We start from the raw sequence: 27,383 nt of genomic DNA on the forward strand, positions 1-27,383 counted from the left end.
GCCCCAAAACATCACAGGGCCCCCATTAAACAATCTCGTTTCTCTTATATTACGCTGTGCATACCGCTTACCTGGTCGACAAATAACTCTTATAGGTGTCGATACGAATTGTTTACCTTATGTGCCTTTATGTTTTTAAAACTGATATTTTTTATTGTTAATTTAGTTTTGTTTCAGTTAAAACACCTGTTAAAGAGTAAAACCACAAATCTTCTTTGTTTCTAAAGATATCAAGGACATTCAAAAAAGAAAATGTTCACAAAACATAAAACTACAATACGATTCCGATGTATACTGACATTTGTACCTCGTCCTCCCTACAGGGTGGCACAAACTTAACATAAGAAAAACATTTCTTTTCTTCCACCCGGTATAAGTACAAAAAAGAAGTTTGAGTAAACCTCTGTACAACTGTGTAAGTACTAAAGAAAAACATAAAATAATAAAAAAAATTAGCGGAATCCATTAATATATTCACGAAATAATTAACTATGAAAACAAATTAACGTGTTGTTTTGATCAGTAACCTGATAAGGCTACCGGTTTTATTTATCGCAAACTTTATCGTATTCACTTTTTGCAGTACATCTATAAAATTAGGAAAACGGGATGAGATTTACTTCTAGGAAGCGGTCCTATTAAATTTACAACAATTGTGTTCGTAAGGGATAGAGTATAATAATATACACTCTAGTACAACATGAATTTTATATTCAACATAGTATTTTTATTTCTCTTAACAGTTTTCTCCACTACCGAAGGAGTAGTTACAGGTGAGTTATTGACTAGGTAGTTTATACAACTTGATATTTTTTAATGATATTGCATAAAAAATATTGCATATTATTTTATTTTCAATCAATATTTTTGGTTTTTTTTATTTCCACAATATAATAATCTGGATTGTTTTACATTATATATCACAATTTATTATAGATAAAAGAATGCTTAAACTTATACTAGGGTGACCAAACGTCCCGTAAAAACGGGATTGTCCCGTTTTTTAACGATTTGTCCCGGGGTCTCGAAAAAATCTCTCGGGACGCCTAAATGTCCTGTACTTGCATTGGGTTGATATTATTTCGGCATTTGTTTTTATTCTTGTTTCTCCCTCTCTTGTTACATTGTGGCCCAGTATTGTTCTCATTATTTTTCTTTCACAGAAGGCTATGTTCCTCTTTGTTTTAAAATTGTTTTATTTTATGGTTTTCTCTGTCTTTTTCAATATCCCAAAGCCAAACCAGTCATTTTTCTTCTGTTTATTAATTTGTTGAGTTGGCTTGGTTTCTCGCTATTTTGTATTCTTTCCTGTTTTGTTCTGACGGGTTATTGATTCATGTTATTCTGGCGGAGTTTTTTGGTGTTCTATCTGTTTCGCAGTCTTGATCATACGTAAATTACATATTGAAAGGTAAATTGAAATGGATTTATAGGTCCCAAATTATCTAAAAGACCATTTTTCAATCTCCCTACCTGTTTGGGTGTTTGGCAGTGGCGCACCCAGGGTGTTTTGGGGATTAAACCTCATTTTCCCTAAGGAATATGAAAAATGTATAAAGAATAGTAGGAAAATGTAACTTGTCTCTCACAAACAATACAAAAAATTGTCGATGCCCAAGCCAACCTCCCCCCGAGAAAAATTCTAGGTGTGCTACTGCTCCTTGGATGTATCCCGTTTTTTCAAGTTTATGATTTGATCATCCTAACTTATACCAAAAAATAAGTTAGAAGGGTGCTGCCCTGTAACGTTTCAACATAGGATTTTGTGCAACAACTGAGTTGGTGCATGTGGCCTGACAATGACTTACGGTATTTTCAAGGGATAAATAAACGTGACCATCTGTTTAATTCAAACTCTTTTTCTATGAGAGTAAATATTCTTGGCTTATACTAAAATCACAATAAAGATGTACTAGAAATAAACAAACCAATACACGTTGAATGTTACAAGGAGCACTCCCAAATCATGATTTACAATGTATAATGTATATTAGGTTGCATCGAAAAAGGCGAAAAAAAATTTATTCTTTGCGATGGAAAAGTAATACCTCACAAAAGTTGCCCAATCAACTGTTAAGTATTCTGGTAAAATTTTTTGGAAATTGGAAAATATCTTATGCCCCCCAAGACAATTAAAAATTTTAAAAAATGTTAACAGATGACAAAAATTTTTATTTCGAAACGAATATGTAATAGCTCATAAAAGTTGCTTAACACACTATTTAGTATTTTAGTAAAATTGCGTTGAAATAAAAAAAAATATTTTCTGCCCCCCACGGCAACTAAAAATTAGAAAAAATACATTATAATGCGAATTTCTTTTGTAAGGGAAATGTAATAATCTCCTTTTTATGACCATTTTTCAGTGCGTCACAAATTATAGAAAAAAAAGGTAAGTCCGTGATAATACACATTTATGACATTTATTCTAACATGACATTTTAGTTACATCTGACAGTTGTCACATTTTATTTTCAATTTGGAATAAAAACAAATCAATTGTGTCTATTGCATTTATAAAATGGTATTTTCTTTGATTTGTATAGTCTTATAAATTGTACAGATTATATTGATTATTTCATTCATAGGAGATTCTGACCAATAGAAAGCTACAGAAATGCAAATTAAGGTGATAATTTTTGATAATATCCTGTCATCAAGTATATTACGTCAGATGCTCTTCGTTGCTACGAAAAAATACATTCAGTGACATTAATGACAATTAATGTTTTAAAAGTTATAAAAGTGATGACTTTCAACCGTAAAATATTTTATATCAACTGTGTGTTTAACAGTATTAATTTGTGCTTACATAAATAAATTACAATAAAATTTTGGTTTTGAACAGTTTTATTCATGAAATAATCGCAACAAATTGCACTTGATTTCTAAAATTAATATAGAATTTTAGAGCTCTTTTGCAATTACTACTGATAATATTATTATTTTATTTAATAAATAATTCTTTTTTGATTATGGCGCCATCTATCGACAACTAGAATAACTAGAAGAAATGTTATAAATGTCTGTAATCACCGACGTGCCTTTTTTTCTGTCACATAAAATTTAATGCGTTAGAGAGAAATCGAAAAACTGTTACGCACTGAAAAATGGTCATGAAAAGGACTATACCTTATAGAATAGAACTTGAATAAATAAATTCGGTTTAAATTGGAACATATTTTCTGGTTTCAAAACGCAATTAAAAAATTTACTTAAGAAAAGTATACTAAAACATTCTTTTTATAACAAAATAGCCTAACTTATCCGTCTCCCTGACGGCATCCAAGTTTTTTAATAGTAAAATAAATATAAAGCAAAGTACAAAATTAGGTATATAAATATTACAAAAAAATATGGTAAAAGTATTATATTCGATGGTCTTCCGATTTAGCATTAAAGTGGGGCATAGTTTTTCTGGAATTAATTCGAGTATTTATAAATCCATCCCTCGAATACGCTCCACAAACTGCTAGAAAAGCTTGTGTCACAAATTTAACACATCGTTCTACACATTGTTTGTGGCAGTGGGTAAAAGGTTCTAAGTTAGGATCCTTAATAAAATCTCGCAGATTGTCACTCGAAAATCTAGAGAATATTGATGCTTCTGTAGTAAGGTGATATTCTTGTTAGTTAATTAACTCAAAGTAGTCGTTCGAATCAAAATTTTTAAGGAGAAAGTTTGAAGACCCTACGTTTTTTGCTTTGGTCACTGGAAAACTTCTTTTGATGTCCAAGGCGTAGATCATTTGAATGTCGCAGACATACAAACCACTGAAGCGGTTTTTTAAGATGTTCTAACAGCCGTATTACATCACTCTTAACGTCAGTATTTACGACTGTTTCGTCACATGCAATAGCTGGATTTGATACTTTCTGATATAGCAGACAGCGGATACCCATATCCGAAATATTTGCACCCTGGCTCATGCACAAGTGTTATGTGTTCTTCCACGATCGATTGACCATAAAACTTGGTACTGTTTTTTACTTGAGCTAAAGTTTTGTCTTTGCGTCGGTAACTTTCTTCTTTTACTGTTGTTCTCTCTGCTTATATTTGTTTTTGTTTTCCCTATCAATCGAGCTTATCACCATTTTTCTGGTACCTCTTTGATTTAATAACAATTCGCGCTCATCCAGAGGCACTTTTTGAGATTTGGTACCAAGAAAATTTAAAAATCCACGAGGAAAAATTTCCTGTAGTTGGCTGTATACCATTACAAAAACATAAAATCCTTTATAAAAGGTATATTTGTTAAAATCCCTATACAGGGCTACATCAAAGACAGAACTAGTTTTCAATCGGTTGACCGATCATCATCAGTGCAATCCTAAAATGTGTACAACCAGATAAAATGATGCAAAGTATTTGAAATGTTGACTATGGTTAAAAAAAAAATTTTATAGGTTATACTCACTTAGAATCTACATGCAAGACACCAAAGTAAAAATAACAGGGTAAAAACCCTTTACAATTGATCCGTCATCGGAACATATGACTAAGATGTGAATTATAACATGGATGATTAAGATATCCAATGTTTTTCGCCCGAGGTACCAATGAGCTCTATCTGACAAGTTCACATCATGACTGTATGGAAGCAAGTGATTGTGATAACGGAAATTCTGAATGGTGACATGACAAGAATGACAGTTCCACAGGAAGTTATAATTTCCCTGTTGTTTTGTGGTATTTATTGTAAAATTTGTTAAATTAATAACAATAAAAACAGTCGTTCCCACTGTGGTAGATAGTCTGTAAAAATGGAAATAGACTTGATGTAAATGTTAAAATATTGTAATGGAGGAAGTAGGCAAACCACATTACACATAATACAGACAACTTAATAAACGTTATCAAACCCTTTATATGTGATATCTAGGGCTTAGAAAAGCAGTTGTGTGTTTATTTAAAAGTTATCAATTATATTAGAATAATTGGAAGTTGTTATAGTATGTGGAAGTACCATAAAACTCACTGTGTGGGTGACAAAGGTGTAGAACTGTTTTCTGATCTGGGAGGGATATATAATACAAGCTAAGATACATGCCACCATTTTTCAAGATCCCTGCATATCGCCTGGAACTCTAAGGGTTCGACAAAACAGACCAATATATGAGATAGCTAACATAGGGGAGAGGAGTGGTGTTATAAATTTATGAGAATATAATTAAAATGTAACATGAACGGGACCCAGAAAGAGTAGTGAGACTATTAAATTTAATTGCAATATGATTATATGGGGTGGATATAATTAAATTATTGATGAAAATTTAGTGATGAAAAGGTATGTATGTGGGTGATGATAGCAGCTATTGGTTTGTGTGTATATAATTGGATAGTGATAGTGGTTTATGGATAGAGGTGAATAAGGAAAGAAAATCATTATGAATTGTGTCAAATCAACTGTAAATGTGGCTATGTGAAAGCGGTAGAGTAATAAACAGGTGAAAAGTACTATTGTGATTAAAAAGAAGTTAAGAAAAAAGTTGTCGATGAAGTGGATGGAAGTCCCGGTTAAACGAAACATGGCGATTGACACAATTTGGGCTTTTTTGTTTTTCTCTGACTATTTCCAGGTCCTCGTACAAGTCCAACTTCAGGAAGTCTCTTTGGGGGATATTGTGTAGAAGAGAAACATCATCTGTTATGTTCAGAGTATGATTTTTCTCTTTGAGATGTTGTGAGAATGTAGAGTTATTCTCTCTTCTGATGTGTTCAAGAGAGCGAGAAGCAAGTGATCTACAAGTTCTTCCTATGTAGGTGGCATCACAGTCAGAACATTGTAGTTTGTAAACACCACTACGATTCATATAGTTGATAATATCTTTGGTGTTAGATAGAGACTGTCCTATGTTATTGGATACCTTAAAAGAAATTTGGACGTTATCTACTGATCACACCAAAGGTGTGATCAGGTGATAACACCAAAGATATTATCAACTATATGAATCGTAGTGGTGTTTACAAACTACAATGTTCTGACTGTGATGCCACCTACATAGGAAGAACTTGTAGATCACTTGCTTCTCGCTCTCTTGAACACATCAGAAGAGAGAATACCTCTACATTCTCACAACATCTCAAAGAGAAAAATCATACTCTGAACATACCAGATGATGTTTCTCTTCTACACAATATCCCCCAAAGAGACTTCCTGAAGTTGGACTTGTACGAGGACCTGGAAATAGTCAGAGAAAAACAAAAAAGCCCAAATTGTGTCAATCGCCATGTTTCGTTTAACCGGGACTTCCATCCACTTCATCGACAACTTTTTTCTTAACTTCTTTTTAATCACAATAGTACTTTTCACCTGTTTATTACTCTACCGCTTTCACATAGCCACATTTACAGTTGATTTGACACAATTCATAATTATTTTCTTTCCTTATTCACCTCTATCCATAAACCACTATCACTATCCAATTATATACACACAAACCAATAGCTGCTATCATCACCCACATACATACCTTTTCATCACTAAATTTTCATCAATAATTTAATTATATCCACCCCATATAATCATATTGCAATTAAATTTAATAGTCTCACTACTCTTTCTGGGTCCCGTTCATGTTACATTTTAATTATATTCTCATAAATTTATAACACCACTCCTCTCCCCTATGTTAGCTATCTCATATATTGGTCTGTTTTGTCGAACCCTTAGAGTTCCAGGCGATATGCAGGGATCTTGAGAAATGGTGGCATGTATCTTAGCTTGTATTATTATATCCCTCCCAGATCAGAAAACAGTTCTACACCTTTGTCACCCACACAGTGATTTTTATGGTACTTCCACATACTATAACAACTTCCAATTATTCTAATATAATTGATAACTTTTAAATAAACACACAACTGCTTTTCTAAGCCCTAGATATCACATATAAAGGGTTTGATAACGTTTATTAAGTTGTCTGTATTATGTGTAATGTGGTTTGCCTACTTCCTCCATTACAATATTTTAACATTTACATCAAGTCTATTTCCATTTTTACAGACTATCTACCACAGTGGGAACGACTGTTTTTATTGTTATTAATTTAACAAATTTTACAATAAATACCACAAAACAACAGGGAAATTATAACTTCCTGTGGAACTGTCATTCTTGTCATGTCACCATTCAGAATTTCCGTTATCACAATCACTTGCTTCCATACAGTCATGATGTGAACTTGTCAGATAGAGCTCATTGGTACCTCGGGCGAAAAACATTGGATATCTTAATCATCCATGTTATAATTCACATCTTAGTCATATGTTCCGATGACGGATCAATTGTAAAGGGTTTTTACCCTGTTATTTTTACTTTGGTGGCTTGCATGTAGATTCTAAGTGAGTATAACCTATAACATTTTTTTTTTTTAACCTTAGTCAACATTTCAAATACTTTGCATCATTTTATCTGGTTGTACACATTTTAGGATTGCACTGATGATGATCGGTCAACCGATTGAAAACTAGTTCTGTCTTTGATGTAGCCCTGTATAGGGATTTTAACAAATATACCTTTTATAAAGGATTTTATGCAAGAAAATTTACTTTTGTTCTTAAAGCATTGAATTTTATTTTTGTAAAATTCACTGTTTTGCCTGTTCTTAAATGGTTCCATAAGATTCATATATTTTTCATGGTAGGCTTTTAAAAGCTGAATAATTATTGTATGTTAAATTATTGGAATTAAAGCCTTTTTCTATATTTCCTCCAATTTAATTGCAACCTGTTCGGCAGTACCAGAAAATTCTGGCTCTTTCTTGCTGAGTTTTTTATGCTCTTGTAACCCCAAAACTTCATCGCTTGTTTGTATTTCGGTAAAACATTTTCAGGTATATTTGGCGGATGCCCAAAAATGAGGCGGTCTACAGCACATCTTGATTTTATTCCCCATCGTCCTGGTTTAACTATTTTAAAAATCTTTAATTTACAAACAACAATAATAACAAAGTAAGGCATCGCACCAAACAAAAGTGAAAATTACACGCATGGACTCACGAAGCGGGACATTTCAAAGGGGTTGGGGAGACTGAAAAAATACATAAAACTTTAAATATCGTTTAAATTTGTAATTGACAAAATTTTAAGTTTTCTTTAATTGATCTTAGATCGACTTAGCACATATTTTATTCCAAATAATATATTTAATTTTCCATAAATATCAAATATTTAATAAAATTCAAGGTCGTTGGGGGGCAGAAAATTTGCTTAGAAAAAAAAAATAAAAATACTAATATGCTGAAAAATAACACAAGCAACTTTTTCACGCTATTAGATAACATTTCCAACTTTTATTTTTTCGATGCACCCTAATGTATATACATTGTGTATCATGATTTACAAAGTTTATACATTGTAAATCATGATTCGGGAGTGCTTCTCGTAATATTCAATGTGTCTTGGTGTGTTTAGTTTTAGTGTATCTTTAGTGTGATTTTAGTATAGTATTTATAGCCGAAGAAGTAATTTGTATGCCACAAACTAACAAACTTTGCATAGTACGCAAACTGTGCTTTGGCGACTTACAATGATTCTTGCTATGTGTCTTGGTATTCAAATGTCACTTGGAATATGTAGGGACATTGGTCAAATCATAAAATATATACGAGGAGTAACATGTAGAAAAGTCATCATGATGACATCAGGCCCTGACAAGATTCCCTCGTTTCTTATTAAAGATTGCGCTGGTGCGTTTGTCATACCTTTAACCAAGATTATAAACTTATCTATACAACAAATGAAGTATCCAGAGCTATGGAAGGAAGCAAGGGTGTGTCCGATATTTAAGGCTGGGGTGAAGTCAGAAATAGAAAACTATAGAGCTGTCTCTATTTTATCTAATTTTTCAAAGGTTTTCGAAATCGTGTTATATAATAAGATCTTATCTTCTGTTCAACTTTATATTTCATCTCGTCAGCATGGTTTTGTTAATAAAAGATCAACTGTAACCAATTTGGTTTATTTTACCCAATATCTTTCTGAAGTTATTGACGATAATGGCCAAGTTATATATACCGATTTTTCGAAGGCTTTTGACAGAATTGATCATGAAGTATTACTTAGCAAGCTTTCAACATTTGGTTTTACTGACAGTGCTCCTTTATTGTTAAAATCGTATCTTCAGGGAAGGATGCAGTTTGTAGCATATAATGGTTATGTCTCAAAAAAATATCTTGCTGCGTCTGGTGTGCCTCAAGGTTCCAATCTCGGTCCATTGCTCTTTCTACTGTTTATTAATGACCTTCTTGAAAATATTTCATGCGAAACACTGGGCTTTGCTGACGATTTGAAAATATTTTCTACTATTAGGGAGCTGGATGATTGTAACCAACTTCAGCAGAATATAGAAATATTGGAAAATTGGTGCAACAACAACAAATTACAACTTAACACAAAAAAATGTAAAGTAGTCACTTTTTCTAGGAAATCAAGTTTATTTGTATTTAATTATAGTTGTCACGATAGAATATTAGAAAGACAGAACACGGTTAAGGATTTGGGTGTAATTTTTGACACAAAACTCACTTTTGTGGAACATATGTGTGTTAAAGTTTCTGAAGCGTTGAAGGCTTATGGGTTTTTAATTCGCAATTGTAAGTCATTTAATAATATAAAGTCATTAACATTGCTATATTATACTTACGTCCGCTCTAAACTTGAATATGCCAGTATTGTATGGAGTCCTTTCTATGATTGTCATAACATTGCAATTGAAAGCGTTCAGAGAAAATTTCTAAAATTTTTAATGTTTAAAGTAAATGGTCTTTATCCGGCTAGAGGTGTAGAAAATAATTACTTGTGTGATCGTTTTAGTATGTGTAGTTTAGAATTAAAAAGAGAAGTTGAATCTTTAATTTTTTTGTACAAACTTGTTAATAATGCAATTGATTGTATTTCAATATTAGAAAACATTAATTTTAATATTCCAAGGTCAAATTTAAGAACAAATGTATTATTTAGGTGTACAAGAGCTCGTACAAATATTCTATGTAAGGCTCCTATTTAATGTAATGTGTAGAAATTTTAATGTTATTGGTAAGCATTGTGGCATTTTTTCATGTTCTCAAAGGAACTTTATAAAAGTAGCTATTGAGTGTCTGAAATAAGCACTAATTTTTTATTATATTTTTTTTATTAATTTATTTTCTTTTTCTGTTTGAATTTATATTAATTTTAGTCTAACTTGTATTATTAATGTTATTTTTTTGGTACTACTGCTTAAATCTTTATCTTACCTATAATAGGTGTTATAAATTATGTAATATTTTTATCATTGTCCTGTAAATGGGAAATTGTTGGGCAATAAAGCTATTATTATTATCCAGATTTAGCCATACGGCTCACACTCCCGCTGAGGGGAAAATTGACTCATCCCAGATACCTACGGTATCAAAAGGATTGAGCTCTGGTGGGACTCTTTCCGTGTTATCGAGCCCTAGATGACTTGGAATGCAGGTGTATCTCCCAAAAATTTTCTTACACTTCTGGCCGTCGCAAGTAGTACAGCTTTCTGCATGGTCTTATAAATATGTTCATTGAGACCCAGCTTTTTTATGCTTTCGAGGAGGGTCTTCGGAATGACTCCAGTAGTAGACATAACAATAGGTATCGTCTGGGTACTTTGCATTCTCCATTGTCTCCGTATTTGAATTTCCAGATCTCTATACTTGGCGATCTTTTCAGTAAATTTACTACGTAGATTATTGTTGTTAGGAATCGCCACATCAATTAGTGTTGTTTGTCTTGTTAATTTATTAACTAGTACGAGATCTGGTCTATTATGTGCCACTGTTTGGTCTGTGAGCACACTGCGGTCCCAGTATAGCTTGTAGTTGCCATCCTCAAGCATACCCTCAGGAACGTATTGATAATATGGGAGATGGTCCGTTTGGAGAAGTCCCAGCTTGTTAGCTATCTCTTGATGAAGGATTTTTCCCACTGCGTCATGCCGTTCCTTGTATTCAGTTGCAGCAAATGCCTGGCAGCCCCCTGTAATATGTTGGATGGTTTCTTGGGCTTGACATCCATATCGGCATCTGTCGTTTTGAACCTGAGGGTCTTTGACGATATATTTCAGGTAATTTCTGGTTGGTATAACCTGATCCTGAATGGCCAGTAATTAACCCTCCGTTTCAGGAAACATCTTTCCTGATGTCAACCAATAGTTCGACGCTGTATTGTCAACATAGTCTTGGCTGACCTCATTGGGATGTCGCCCGTGCAGAGGTTTACCCATCCAGGTGCGCAGTTTTTCGTCCTTAGTAAGGTGGTTTATTTCTGGTTCCCTCAGTTTGATCGGTGTTGTGTCATCTACTGCGCAAATTGCGCGGTGTAGAGTAGATGTCTCAGCCTGCATCTGAAAATAAGTTCTTAAATTAGCAATTTGTTTATCTAATTGCTCACCTATATCCATAAGTCCTCTTCCTCCTAAATACCGGGGTAATGTTGTTCGTTCTACTGCACTTTTAAGGTGGTGTTTTTGTGCCTTTGTGAGGTGTGTTCGTACTTTTCGCTGAAGATTTTCTATATCCGTTTTTGTCCACTTAACAATACCAAATGAATAGCTAAGCGCGGAACAAGCGTAGGTGTTTAGTGCCTTAAACAAATTTTTACTGTTAAGCTGTGAACGAAGCAGCTGTTTTACCCTTCTTATAAACTCAGTAGTTATCTCAGTTTTCATTTGCTTATGGTCAATTTTTCGCGCCTGTTTTACTCCAAGATATTTATACATATCGTTGTCGCCCATGGCCTCGATGTTCTGGCCATTTTGCATATCGAATCCACCGGGCTGTACCTTTCCTCTGACTATATTCAAAACACGGCACTTGTCTAGACCGAACTGCATACTAATATCATTAGAGAATGTTTCTACAGTTTTTAGCATCTCTTCTAGGTGTTCTCGAGTGGAAGCCATTAATTTCAAATCATCCATATACAACAGATGATTGAGCTTCGCTACCACAGTACTATTGCTTTTAACGCTAAAACCTGAGTCAGTGGGGTTTAATAGCTGGGAAAGGGGGTTCAAAGCTAAACAGAACCGCAGTGGACTCAACGAGTCTCCTTGAAACAGGCCCCGGTTGATTGCGATATTTTCGGTTTCAATATTTTTTTCACCAGGTATTTGGAGGTGAATTTTAGTCTTCCAATCTCTCATTATATGCCTTAAAAAGGTCACTATGTTATCATCGACTTTGTATATTTTCAAAATATATATTAGCCATTCATGCGGTACTGAATCAAAGGCCTTTTTATAGTCAATAAAAGCAGTAAAAAGGTTCCTTTTTTTAGTGAATGCCTGGTTAGAAATGACTGAATCGATGATAAGCTGTTCTTTGCAACCCATGGAACCCTTAGCGCATCCTTTCTGTTGAGGCTCTATGATATCGTTTAGAGCACAGTGTTGGTAGATACGCCGGGTTACACAGGATGTGACCAATTTATACAAAGTTGGAAGACAAGTAATTGGGCGGTACTTGGATGGATCTTGGGTGTTATTTTGATCCTTGGGTATTAAATAAGTAGTTCCCTGAGTTAGAAATGATGGTAATTCCTGCGGATTAGAAATAACATGATTAATTAATGTTGATAAGCACTCATGAATACTCCAAAACTTTTTAAGCCAGAAGATCTGAACTCCGTCTGGTCCAGGAGATTTCCAGTTATGAAGCTCTTTGATGACATTTGAGACTTCTTCAGTCGTGAATGGTTCGTAGTTAGCAGTGACGTAGTGGTGACAGTTGTGCGTGGTATCTTCTATCCAGCCAGCATTGTTGTTAAAAGCAGCTGGCGTGGAAAGTTGATTTCCCCAAAACTCATGAATTTCTTCTTGGCTTGAGTAAGACTTGTCGACACTTTCTACGGTGGAATTGAGTTTTCGGTAAAACGCCTTCTCAGAGTTCTCAAAAAGTGCATTGTCACATTTTCGGTTGTTACTAACTTTATACCTTCTTAATCGTCCTGAATAGACGGAGAGTTTTTGTTTTAATGTATCCAGACACTGTTGGGCTGTGTTATTTTCTGGACCGTATCTCGAGTGTCTTGAAGTGCTCCGCATTATTTCTTCAGCTCTCTTAATGACTTTTCTACTTGTTACACCTCTTATATATTCTGTGACTTGACCAATATCCCTACTACCGTTATCCAGATTTAGCCATACGGCTCACACTCCCTCTAAGGGGAAAATTGACTCATCCCAGATACCTACGGTATCAAAAGGATTGAGCTCTGGTGGGACTCTTTCCGTGTTATCGAGCCCTAGGTGACTTGGAATGCAGGTGTATCTCCCAAAAATTTTCGTACACTTCTGGCCGTCGCAAGTAGTGCAGCTTTCTGCATGGTCTTATAAAGATGTTCATTGAGACCCAACTTTTTTATGCTTTCGAGGAGGGTCTTCGGAATGACTCCAGTAGTAGGTATAACAATAGGTATCGTCTGGGTGCTTTGCATTCTCCATTGTCTCCGTATTTGAATTTCCAGATCTCTATACTTGGCGATCTTTTCAGTAAATTTACTACGTAGATTTTTGTTGTTAGGTATCGCCACATCAATTAGTGTTGTTTGTCTTGTTAATTTATTAACTAGTACGAGATCTGGTCTATTATGTGCCACTGTTTGGTCTGTGAGCACACTGCGGTCCCAGTATAACTTGTAGTTGCCATCCTCAAGCATACTGTCAGGAACGTATTGATAATATGGGAGATGGTCCGTTTGGAGAAGTCCCAACTTGTTAGCTATCTCTTGATGAAGGATTTTTCCCACTGCGTCATGCCGTTCCTTATATTCAGTTGCAGCAAATGCCTGGCAGCCCCCTGTAATATGTTGGAAGGTTTCTTGGGCTTGACATCCATATCGGCATCTGTCGTTTTAAACCTGAGGGTCTTTGACGATATATTTCAGGTAATTTCTGGTTGGTATAACCTGATCCTGAATGGCCAGTAATGAACCCTCCGTTTCAGGGAACATCTTTCCTGATGTCAACCAATAGTTCGACGCTGTATTGTCGACATAGTCTTGGCTGACCTCATTGGGATGTCGCCCGTGCAGAGGTTTACCCATCCAGGTGCGAAGTTTTTCGTCCTTAGTAAGGTGGTTTATGCGCATTTCTGGTTCCCTCAGTTTGATCGGTGTTGTGTCATCTACTGCGCAAATTGCGTGGTGTAGAGTAGATGTCTCAGCCTGCATCTGAAAATAAGTTCTTAAATTAGCAATTTGTTTATCTAATTGGGCACCTATATCCATAAGTCCTCTTCCTCCTAAATACCGGGGTAATGTAGTTCGTTCTACTGCACTTTTAGGGTGGTGTTTTTGTGCCTTTGTGAGGTGTGTTCGTACTTTTCGATGAAGATTTTCTATATCCGTTTTTGTCCACTTAACAATACCAAATGAATAGCTAAGCGCGGAACAAGCGTAGGTGTTTAGTGCCTTAAACAAATTTTTACTGTTAAGCTGTGAACGAAGCAGCTGTTTTACCCTTCTTATAAACTCAGTAGTTATCTCAGTTTTCATTTGCTTATGGTCAATTTTCCGCGCCTGCTTTACTCCAAGATATTTGTACGTATCGTTGTCGCCCATAGCCTCGATGTTCTGGCCATTTTGCATATCGAATCCACCGGGCTGTACCTTTCCTCTGACTACATTCAAAACACGGCACTTGTCTAGACCGAACTGCATACTAATATCATTAGAGAATGTTTCTACAGTTTTTAGCATCTCTTCTAGGTGTTCTCGAGTGGAAGCCATTAATTTCAAATCATCCATATACAACAGATGATTGAGCTTCGCTACCACAGTATTATTGCTTTTAATGCTAAAACCTGAGTCAGTGGAGTTTAATAGCTGGGAAAGGGGGTTCAAAGCTAAACAGAACCACAATGGACTCAACGAGTCTCCTTGAAATAGGCCCCGGTTGATTGCGATATTTTCGGTTTCGATATTGTTTTCACCAGGTATTTGGAGGTGAATTTTAGTCTTCCAATCTCTCATTATATGCCTTAAAAAGGTCACTATGTTATCATCGACTTTGTATATTTTCAATATATCTATTAGCCGTTCATGCGGTACTGAATCAAAGGCCTTTTTATAGTCAATAAAAGCAGTAAAAAGGTTCCTTTTTTTAGTGAATGCCTGGTTAGAAATGACTGAGTCGATGATAAGCTGTTCTTTGCAACCCATGGAACCCTTAGCGCATCCTTTCTGTTGAGGCTCTATGATATTGTTTAGAGCACAATGTTGGTAGATACGCCGGGTTACACAGGATGTGACCAATTTATACAAAGTTGGAAGACAAGTAATTGGGCGTTACTTGGATGGATATTGGGTGTTATTTTGATCCTTGGGTATTAAATAAGTAGTTCCCTGAGTTAGAAATGATGGTAATTCCTGCGGATTAGAAATAACATGATTAATTAATGTTGATAAGCACTCATGAATACTCCAAAACTTTTTAAGCCAGAAGTTCTGAACTCCGTTTGGTCCAGGAGATTTCCAGTTATGAAGCTCTTTGATGACATTTGAGACTTCTTCAGTCGTGAATGGTTCGTAGTTGGCAGTGGCGTAGTGGTGACAGTTGTGCGTCGTATCTTCTATCCAGCCAGCATTGTTGTTAAAATCAGCTGGTGTGAAAAGTTGATTTCCCCAAAACTCATGAATTTCTTCTTGGCTTGGGTAAGACTTGACGACACTTTCTACGGTGGAATTGAGTTTTCGGTAGAACGCCTTCTCAGAGTTCTCAAAACGTGCATTGTCACATTTTCGGTTGTTACTAACTTTATACCTTCTTAATCGTCCTGAATAGACGGAGAGTTTTTGTTTTAATGTATACAGACACTGTTGGGCTGTGTTATTTTCTGGATCGTATCTCGAGTGTCTTGCAGTGCTCCGCATTATTTCTTCAGCTCTCTTAATGACCTTTCTACTTGTTACACCTCTTACATATTCTGTAACTTGACCAATATCCCTACGCAGTAATTCAATTTTTCCGAGAAGTCTTTTTTCCCAGGGTGCAGTTCTGTTACCAGTCCTTCCGTTATTCGTACCCCGTCGTGTTCTGATCTTAACGCCCATTACATTAGCAATTGCTGTTGCTGCACAGTAGATTAGCATATGCAGATATTCCAATGTGTGGGCTTCTACGACATAATTGGGTAGGACTTCAGTGTTCACAATTTGTAACAGCGCACCTAGTTTCTTACAAGAGTTTATTCGTGGTAGCGGTGGTCTGCTAAGTGGATTTGTTCCATTAAACTCTTGTACGGCACGAGCCATTTCGTTTGCTAGACTATCGCGCAACTCGTTATTTTCCTGCTGTGTATTGTCAGGTTGAGTTTCTGGTATGGGAATCTCAGGGATCTGCTCATCAAGGATTTCATTAGGGACTTGATCTAAAACTAGCCCTTGGTTGTTAATCTCCCGTTCGACTTCGCTTTTGATCGTATTGCGTCTAGCCTCTGGGATAAGGTTGTTTCTTATGATTACCCGGTATTGATCTGATACTCTTTGCTCCGATACTTGAATATCTGGGTACTCCCTGCAAAATTCGGCATACAGCTGTTGTCTGTAGCCGATCGTTTCTTGACCGAAGTTTGTCACCTTATAATAGGAGCGCAAAATGCTTTCGTTAATGGACACAGTCCATTTCATGCGCTGCCTAGGTCGTCCCGCTTGAGTGAGCGCCGGCTGATGTTCCAGCGCAGCACCTTCAGCGTGTGGAGCTCTTGCTGTTGTTTGGCTCGCTTGTGGTTGTTGTTGTTGTTGGGCTGTAGCTGATTGTATGACAGGGGCCCGCCTCCTCAACACCCTGCCACCGACGTCCCGCATGCTGTCACGTCCAGCGCCGGCTCCAGACGTGCCCTGGAGATCCCCAGGCAGCGATCCTAAACATAAATTATTATTCTCCATTCTCATGGGTGTGCATTTTGTACCTACTGCCAGGTGTCAGTTTTTGTTCCACGGCAAGTATCCCTGCTACTCTCTGGGTACTGGCGCTACGAATACCCAGAAAGCATCCCCCATTCGCAGGGGGCCGCGCCTGATAGAAGAACTGACAAAAAACTCCCACAGGGAGTTATTAAACTACCCTTATTATTATTATCCAGATTTAGCCATACGGCTCACACTCCCTCTGAGGGGAAAATTGACTCATCCCAGATACCTACGGTATCAAAAGGATTGAGCTCTGGTGGGGCTCTTTCCGTGTTATCGAGTCCTAGGTGACTTGGAATGCAGGTGTATCTCCCAAAAATTTTCTTACGCTTCTGGCCGTCGCAAGTAGTACAGCTTTCTGCATGGTCTTATAAATATGTTCATTGAGACCCAGCTTTTTTATGCTTTCGAGGAGGGTCTTCGGAATGACTCCAGTAGTAGACATAACAATAGGTATCGTCTGGGTACTTTGCATTCTCCATTGTCTCCGTATTTGAATTTCCAGATCTCTATACTTAGCGATCTTTTCAGTAAATTTACTACGTAGATTATTGTTGTTAGGTATCGCCACATCAATTAGTGTTGTTTGTCTTGTTAATTTATTAACTAGTACGAGATCTGGTCTATTATGTGCCACTGTTTGGTCTGTGAGCACACTGCGGTCCCAGTATAGCTTGTAGTTGCCATCCTCAAGCATACTCTCAGGGACGTATTGATAATATGGGAGATGGTCCGTTTGGAGAAGTCCCAGCTTGTTAGCTATCTCTTGATGAAGGATTTTTCCCACTGCGTCATGCCGTTCCTTGTATTCAGTTGCAGCAAATGCCTGGCAGCCCCCTGTAATATGTTGGATGGTTTCTTGGGCTTGACATCCATATCGGCATCTGTCGTTTTAAACCTGAGGGTCTTTGACGATATATTTCAGGTAATTTCTGGTTGGTATAACCTGATCCTGAATGGCCAGTAATGAACCCTCCGTTTCAGGGAACATCTTTCCTGATGTCAGCCAATAGTTCGACGCTGTATTGTCGACATAGTCTTGGCTGACCTCATTGGGATGTCGCCCGTGCAGAGGTTTACCCATCCAGGTGCGCAGTTTTTCGTCCTTAGTAAGGTGGTTTATGCGCATTTCTGGTTCCCTCAGTTTGATCGGTGTTGTGTCATCTACTGCGCAAATTGCGCGGTGTAGAGTAGATGTCTCAGCCTGCATCTGAAAATAAGTTCTTAAATTAGCAATCTGTTTATCTAATTGCTCACCTATATCCATAGGTCCTCTTCCTCCTAAATACCGGGGTAATGTCGTTCGTTCTACTGCACTTTTAGGGTGGTGTTTTTGTGCCTTTGTGAGGTGTGTTCGTACTTTTCGCTGAAGATTTTCTATATCCGTTTTTGTCCACTTAACAATACCAAATGAATAGCTAAGCGCGGAACAAGCGTAGGTGTTCAGTGCCTTAAACAAATTTTTACTGTTAAGCTGTGAACGAAGCAGTTGTTTTACCCTTCTTATAAACTCAGTTGTTATCTCAGTTTTCATTTGCTTATGGTCAATTTTCCGCGCCTGCTTTACTCCAAGATATTTGTACATATCGTTATCGCCCATGGCCTCGATGTTCTGGCCATTTTGCATATCGAATCCACCGGGCTGTACCTTTCCTCTGACTATATTCAAAACACGGCACTTGTCTAGACCGAACTGCATACTAATATCATTAGAGAATGTTTCTACAGTTTTTAGCATCTCTTCTAGGTGTTCTCGAGTGGAAGCCATTAATTTCAAATCATCCATATACAACAGATGATTGAGCTTCGCTACTACAGTATTATTGCTTTTAATGCTAAAACCTGAATCAGTGGAGTTCAATAGTTGGGAAAGGGGGTTCAAAGCTAAACAGAACCACAGTGGACTCAACGAGTCTCCTTGAAACAGGCCCCGGTTGATTGCGATATTTTCGGTTTCGATATTGTTTTCACCAGGTATTTGGAGGTGAATTTTATTCTTCCAATCTCTCATTATATGCCTTAAAATGCCTTATTATTATTATTATTATCAGAAGAGCTGAAAAAATAATGATGAGCATTGCAGTACACTGCAGTACCTCAAACTTACTCATCAGTCCTTTTTCCCATCGTGTAATTCCGTTTTCAGTCGTTCGGTTATTATTACCCCGTCGTGTTCTGATCTTAATGCCCATAATATTAGCAATTGCCATTGCTGCTCAGTAGATCAGCATTTTTTTCTTCTGGAAGCCGTCCATGCTTGCACCCCGGTCGCACTACAGCCTTTTAACTTATTGTTCTTTCTTCCGTTTGTTCTCATAACACCCAATCCGATATAATAGTGCCCTTCACTAGCCTGTAAAGATCCATTGGCTAAGTGCCATATCCTTTCGGAATTGGTCTGCAGTCTCCATATATATATTGCTTATCTCTTGGGGTCCAGAGCCGCGTAGTCGCACAATATATATGTCTGACTATCTGAGTCTTTCTATTGCATAGTCTGCAACTGAGATCTCCATTGTATAGTCATATCGTGTGTAGTTGGCCTTTTACTGAGAAACGTCCAGTTCGGAAACCTGTAGTGATTTTGAGCTGATTTTTGTTCATCTTGAGCAGTTTTTCAGCGCTTTTCGCGCATGTTTGAGGTATAAATCTCTTCGCATGCTTTTGCGTGGGAATTTTTTCACAGTATTATTTCTGTTGTCTTCGTATCCAGCCTCTTAATCGGTCTCTGATTGTGCTTTTGGGTACTCCCAGTTAGAGATGCGTCAAGTCAAACTAGTTTGATTTTACTCAACAAACTTGATTTGACTTGAAAACCAAACCTTTATTGGTAAAAAAGTTTGACTTGACTTGATTTGGATATCTTTAGGTTTGACTTGAAATCAAACTTTTTCAAACAGTTTGAAGTTTAAATATCATATTTCGCAACGTGTTTATTATCAATTCTAATTGAGAGCATTTTATTTTGACTTATTTGGATAGGTCTGAACATGTACACTGCTACTCCACAAATTAGTTATAGTTCATATTTTTAGAAGTATATGCTTGGCTTGTTTGTTACGTTCATTTTGAAGTGTGTGCTTTGTGCGATAATGTCTGAACCTGAACCTTTTTCGGCTCAAAATAAGTACCAGTACAAATTGAATCTGATTTTGAAGAAATTCCCACTGCAAAAATTAAGAGAAAAAAATCTGTAGACGAAACAGAATTAATTAAGGAAAAGAAATATACTGATTAATTTGATGTTGCGACAGGCAATTGCAAAGCAATGAAAATTGCAGAGTGCATATTATGTAAAAATAAAGAACAGCGTTATAAAGTGACAAATACTGGAACTAGTTCTTTAAAACGACATCTGATGCAAAGTCACAAAAAATTCATTGAACCTACTCTGTCAAAATATATTTATATTTTGTTGTGCCTTCATCAATTTTAGTTGAAGTAGATTAAATTACACGTGGTATGATAAAAAACCATCTAACGAATTTTTTGTTGTAATCTAGTAACACTCAAATAAAAATATAAAAAAGTGAATAGAGTGCATAAAAGTATTATCAGCGATTCCCGATAAAACGAAACTTGCCAGCCATCAATTTTACGCTTTTAAGTAGATCATTTTATTGAATTTACGACTTCTATTTTGACTTAATCGCTTCCCGTATCAAGTTAACTTTCATATGGGACTCATTCTATTTGTAATTTTGTTGTCTTAATGGGCAACTAACATTTCTATCTCGACAAAAAAGTATATCTACAAATTAAATTATTTTTCAAACTCTTTCAAACTAGTTTGACAAACAGTTTGAATTTTCAAACCTGTAACCATTGACCAGTTTGACTTGACTTGAATTATTTGTCAGAACGATTGACTTGAGTTTGACTTTAAATTATGTCAAACTCAAGTCAAGTTCAAACATTCAAGTCAAACTTGTGCAACTCTACTTCCAGTGCCGGTTCTGGACCGAAGTATCTTGTTGCTGATCCTCGTCTAGCAAGTTCGTCAGCTTTCTCATTGCCAGCGATCCCTTGATATTCAGGCACCCAAATGGGTTTAACCTCATTATGTTTTGCCAGACCGTACAGTTCTTCGCGGCATATAACAGCATGTATGCAAATATTTGAATGTGTGAGCTTTTAGGACATAATGGGGTAGGACTTCAGTGTTTACAATTTATCACAGCGCGTCTAGCTTTTCACAAGTGCCATAGGGCTCACCCTCTCTCTTAGGAAAAAATTCACTTATCCCAGATAACTACGCTATATAAAGGATTAAGATCGGTTGGGACTCTTTCCGTGTCGTAGTGATTTTTATTAGATTATTATTAATATTATCCCCACTGTTATTTTTCGTTGGTTATGCGCAACCAAAAACCTATAGGCCTAGATCCCGTGTACCAAAAAAAGTTGATTAATAGCAAGCTGAAAATTTGTTAATAGCTTAACCGTGTATAGTCGGACAAATTTGATGTACATGAACACTGGAACAGGGGAAGTTTTAATTGTGGAACAGTTTAAAAATTTGGAACGTCAGACTACGAAAACGTCCTATGTATTTTGTCGGACAGAACTTCCAATTAATTTGTTACCTTCCATTAAATTCTCACGCAAAAATCAGACTACCATTTATCCCCAACATAATTCCTGTCATTTGACATGTTCCACGTGTCGGACTTATTAAAATGCCCAGTTGGTGATAAATAGCAGTCTGATTTTTGTATAAGAGTTTAATGAAAGGGTACCAAATCAATTGGAAGTTCTGTCCGACAAAATACATGGGACGTTTTCGTAGTACGACGTTCCAAATTTTTAACCTGTTCCACAATTAAAACTTCCCCTGTTCCGGTGTTCCCATACATCAAAGTGTATCCGACTAGACACCGTTAAGCTATTAACAAATTTTCAGCTTGCTATTAATCACCTTTTTTGAAGTTATACTTCTTTAGGCGCAATTGAGAGTAAAATTTCATAATTCTGCGCGCATGCGCACACAGACAGTATGGTATAAACGTTATACGGGATCTGATTGGGTGTTAAAATTATCTGTCAATACTAATTGTTCAGTATGGCGATTTGGATAAACAAATTAATGTTGTGTATATTAGTTTTTATTGTTGTGATGGCAGAGAAAAATGGAAGTTTATAATATTGTAGTGACTTTTTAAATAGTTTTTAAAAGCGACAGGTACACTTCGCGTCATATAAAACTGCTACATTTTTTTTTCCAATGTAAACCTGTGTTCAGACTGACAATTATTGTTCGTGAATCACTTCGTTGTTGCCATCACAGATAACGGAATTGCACTAAATCTAAATACAGAAAAATAACGTTTAAAATGTATATTTCGAATTGCAATACATATATTTAAATTCCATACTTGGTCACTGTAAAAGTTATTCATTTTGTATTAATTTCAAATTAAATTTTTAATTTTTCCAGGGTGTTTTTTATTTATTTTACACAACTTAATGCAGTTTTGTCCTAAAATTTACGAGAAACGAATCACACCTCTCGATTTGACATTAAACATAATAATTTAAAGTCATGTCAAGATTTATGTCTATCATTATTTTTGAATTAAAATATTTTCATAAATTATAATAAAACACAAATCAATGTATGGATACTTAATTGAGATGACGGAAAATTACCATTGTTTTAGTTTTTAGTATATTAAAAAATGCAGTATGTCTCTCAGCCCCGTTTTTACCTAGTTTGATATAATATTTTCGTTGAACTGGCAACGTTGCCCTAGAAATTAGAATGACACTTGTGACAAGATCAACTTACACAACTTAAAAAACACGAATTTCGGATATAAGAGTTGTACCAGTTTTTTTTACGCGAAGTGTACGTAATAATTGTAAATGTTTCAGGATCCTTATAAAAAATATCATAGGTAGGACCTGCCTATTTGGAAAATTTAAAAAGAACCTACTAAAATACAGTATTTCTCATGATCATCTTTCAGTGCGTCACAGTTTTTCGATTTCTTTCTAACGCATTAAATTGTATGTGACAGAAAAAAGGCACGTCGGTGATTACATTTCGTCGGTGACATTTTTATAACATTTATTCTAGTTATTCTAGTTGTCGATAGATGGCGCCATAATAAAAAAATAATTTTCTTTTTAATTAGATAATAATATTACAAATATAATCTGTATAATTTATAAGACTATACAAATCAAAGAAAATACCATTTTATAAATGCAAGAAACAATTTTGATTTGTTTTTATTCCAAATTGAAAATAAAATGTGACAACTGTCAGATCTAACTAAAATGTCATATTAGAATAAATGTCATAAATGTGTATTATCACGGACTTTCCCTTTTTCCTATCATTTGTTACGCACTGAAAAATGATCATGAGAAATACTTTAGTATGTAATGCTTTGATTTACATAATTTGTTTACCATCAAAATTTCTATCAATATTCACCTAATATATTGTTTTCTTACTCTATGTTTTGTTGTATTCTAATATCTCTTTCAATTAGTTAAAATTATTTCCTACATTGTTCAGAAATCATTTGTGGCATTTTTCAATGTGTTTGTTTGTGTGTGTTTTATTCTTTTATTATTTTAATTTTTGGCACTGTATGAATAAAAATTTTTGAAAAGTAGTAAGTATTAAAATTAGTTTAATATTTAAATAAAATATAAATAAACTGTTTATTCGTTGAAATCATATAATAGAAGTATAACTTCTTACGTGCGTACAAAGTACACACACATTCTTTTTTTTTTGGTACGCGGGATCCAGGCCTACTACTTCAGCTTCAATTATATAAAACATTGTAAACGTTTAAATTTCTCTTCTAGATGAAGATTATGCTTCTCTACCAGACTTATTTCATCAAGATAATTTTGATAGATGCATGCTTTTTGGTAATAAAACTCTGTATTGCTGTTTTGAATATGAATTGGAACCACTAAGTAACGAGAATCCCATGTGGAAAGCTATGCAAGTAAGTCTATACAAGTTTTTATCAAAATATTTTTTTAGTTATCTTTTGAACTTAGTTTAAAAGCCCAGTAAATGAACGTGAAATATGGCGATACAGTACAATTTTCAGTATCACCACTGAATTGTATGAAAATATGGAATTAGGTTTCACCTACCGAACCTCCACTTCATAGTTGGACTTAGATTGTTAGTTGGGGGATAGAAATCACCCCTTCTCGGGGGTGAAAAACATACGTTTAAAATAAGTCCGGAAATTAATAAACGGATTCATTCTAAGCAACGTATATTTTGTAGAGTTTTTTAAATAAATTAATATTTTCGAGTTATTTAAATTCAAGGAAATGCTTATTTTTCAATATAAAAAAAAAACGTTGTCAATCGTTTATTAGCAAAAAATTAAAAAATTAGTATTTTATCGAAAAAAATATTTTTGGCAAAAATGTAGATGATAAAAAATGAAAAACATTAATTTATTATGAATAAATGTGAATATTCATATGAATTCATGTGAATATGAATATCCATAAAGTCTATAGATCCAGTACAATCAAAGTTGGAGCTTATGAAAAATACGTTCTTATACGTCAAATTCCAAATTCATTTCAACGTGAAATAACCAAAAACTAAAGCACTTTTCGGGGAAATTCATTAGAATTTTTTAAAAGTATTTCAAAAAACTTTATTTTTATTTTCATGAGTTTATAGCATCAAATCCAAGCGAGTTATGCTCAAAATAAAGTTAACGTTTTTTTTTTCTAAAAAAATTCGTACAAATATCCCCTTACTTAGCACCCCAAATGAAATTCGTCGTTACCTCTTTTGAATTTACTTTACTTACATATTTTTATAAAATATGATCTGTAGGTTTCACTGGTTCCAAGTGGTTATTTTTGAACCTCCGATGACCAACCTTTTTTTGTTAAACGGATGACCAACGGGGGTCAAAAATGACCCCAAGTCAAAAATGACAATTGACAAAAAATTAAGTTGTTTTAAGAAATAAAAGAATGTATTCGTAATTTTAAGTTTGCTATTGTATCAATAAATGATAAATAAACAATAGTAAAACATATTTTTAATTACAACTCAACAAAAACAGGATTCATCTTTCCGAACTTAGAACTAAACAATTTTAAAATATACATTAATTTACGTGGCAACAGGTTTAATAAACAATTTTTTTTCAGCATTGGAAGGTTTCTTACATACAATTCCACATAATAGACGGTATTTTTTATAGCCTTTTTTTCTATTCGAAATGTCGAATAAAGGCCTCTCCCATTTCTCGCCATTCATCTCTGTTGTGTGTGAGGCGTTTCCACATTGGTCCAGCGCATTTGAGGTCTTCCTCTTGGTCTCTTCGCTTCGTACGGTCGCCAGTTTCCAACTTCTTTGCTCCATCTACCATTTTCGAGACGTTCGTTGTGTCCAGTCCATTTCCATTTTAATTTAGCCGCTTGTTCCACGGCATCCCTTACTTTTGTTTTGTTTCGGGTTGCTTCGTTTGTTTGCCGATCTATGAGTGAGAAACTGAGCATCTGTCGTTCCATGGCTCTTTGAGTTTTTCTAATCTTGTCCATGTTCATTTTTGTGAATGTCCAGGTTTGAGCTCCGTAAGTGAGAACGGGAAGGATACAAGAATCGAACACTTTGGAAGGTATTGTGATATCTTTTTGTCTTTTAGTATATATGAGAGTTTTCCGAATCCCATTCTTACTCGTCTGCTTATTTCGGTAGTTTGGTTTTCCTTGTTTACCTTGATATTCTGACCCAGATATATATATATATATATATATATATATATATATATATTTGAAAAACAAAAAAACAAAAGATGTAAATCTTTGAAACACACTCAGTGATCAAAAGATCTAAGTTATTGGTTTACCGACCAAACGTAACTAAATCAAACAAATGAAATAGAGAATGTGGAAAAATCCCCTTACGAACAATTCACACATCCATATATATATATATATATATATATATATATATATATATATATATATATATATATATATATATATATATATATATATATATATATATATATATATATATATATATATATAAAAAAGAATACTATATATATATATATATATATATATATATATATAAATATATATATTCTTTTACATGTTCCACTTTGTTCCTTGGATGGTTATCGTTGGTTGATCATCTTTGTTCGACATTAGCTTAGTTTTGCTCAAGTTCATTTTCAGTCCATTTTTTAAGGATTCTCTATGAAGCTCATCGATAATTTACTTAATATAAAATTGGAATATGGAAGGCCAAGGGAGTTCGTCTTTGACTCCAAATTCAGAAAATATTTTTTTTTCGAAAAATATGGGGAATTTTTTTATTAAAAATATCTAGGGTATTTACAGGGTATCTAGAATGATATTAAAGTCAAATAAAAAAATAATGAGTTTAAAATTATTTCTGAATTCATTAAATAAAAACATGCATTGGAGTCAAAATTTACCCCCCTTGGTCATCCGAAGGTTAAAGGATTGTAGTTGAATGGGCTGTAGTTGAATGAATAACCTAATCTAATCTAATCTAATCTTACTAAGCGTGTACGCAAATTTTAAACAGCCATATTACAACGAATTTTGTGTTACAGAAAAATAAAACGAAATCAAAATATTTTTAAAAGCAAAACTTAAATTTGTTTACTCTTTGAGATTTTTGGTACCACTAGAACTTTTTAAAATATGTATTTGAAATTTTTTTTAATTAAAAAAAATAATATAAAACCAATGTTTTTCAAAATAAACACTTCCAACCGGTCAACCCTACAGATCATAATATAAACAATAGATATATCAAGTAAATGGCAAAGCGGTAACGATTAATTTCATTGGGGGTGCTAAATAGGGGGAGATTTTCACGATTTTTTTTACCAAAAAAGGGCCAACTAAAAACCTTTATAAAAAAAATAAAGCATTTTTCTTTTAACTTTAAAAGAGCTTTCCCACTCTGTTAAAATCCACTCTGTTAAATTCTTAATTACCTAACGTAAAAAACTGGACCGCTGATTAGTGAACTTCAACAAAAGGCAGGATCGGCCTTAGAAACATGTTTTGGACACTAATTATATAGAACAGAATTTTCTTCTTGTGGTGCTTTCACCTTTAGTGGATGTTAGCGACTACACTAACAAATCTGTCTCCAATGCGGCTCTAAACAAAGATGTTGAATCAAGGCCGGTCCAGTTCCTGATATTTCTAAGCCATGAAATCTGGCGCCTACCGGGACCCGGTTTTCCTTCAATCCTATCCTGGATGATCAGTTGCGCGAGGCGGTACTTTTCGTTTCTCATTATGTGTCCCAGGTAGCTAACTTTTCTGACTTTAATGATTTTCAGCAGTTTCCTATCTGTACCTATTCTCCTCAGAACATCTTCGTTGGTGGTGTGGGTTGTCCAAGGTATTTTCAAAAATCTTCTATAAAGCCAGAGCTCAAAGGCTTCTAACTTGTTCA

At 35.0% G+C, this 27,383-nt stretch overlaps 1 protein-coding gene across 5 annotated transcripts in view; it reads left to right on the forward strand.

The window, feature by feature from the left end:
- LOC114337262 (nose resistant to fluoxetine protein 6-like) overlaps positions 1-27,383 on the forward strand; it is a 202,714-nt gene that overhangs the window by 36,169 nt on the left and 139,162 nt on the right. For 4 of the 5 annotated variants that reach the window (XM_050642947.1, XM_050642951.1, XM_050642949.1 and 1 more), the window contains exon 2: positions 23,753-23,898. In XM_050642947.1, the coding sequence (XP_050498904.1) occupies positions 23,753-23,898 (146 nt within the window). Of the gene's footprint in view, positions 1-621; positions 774-23,752; positions 23,899-27,383 lie in introns of those variants that run through there. The other variant, XM_050642950.1, reaches the window with a different exon arrangement.

The sequence above is a fragment of the Diabrotica virgifera genome, chromosome 2 (genome assembly GCF_917563875.1).
Source record: "Diabrotica virgifera virgifera chromosome 2, PGI_DIABVI_V3a".
Classification (NCBI taxonomy): Eukaryota; Metazoa; Arthropoda; class Insecta; order Coleoptera; family Chrysomelidae; genus Diabrotica; species Diabrotica virgifera.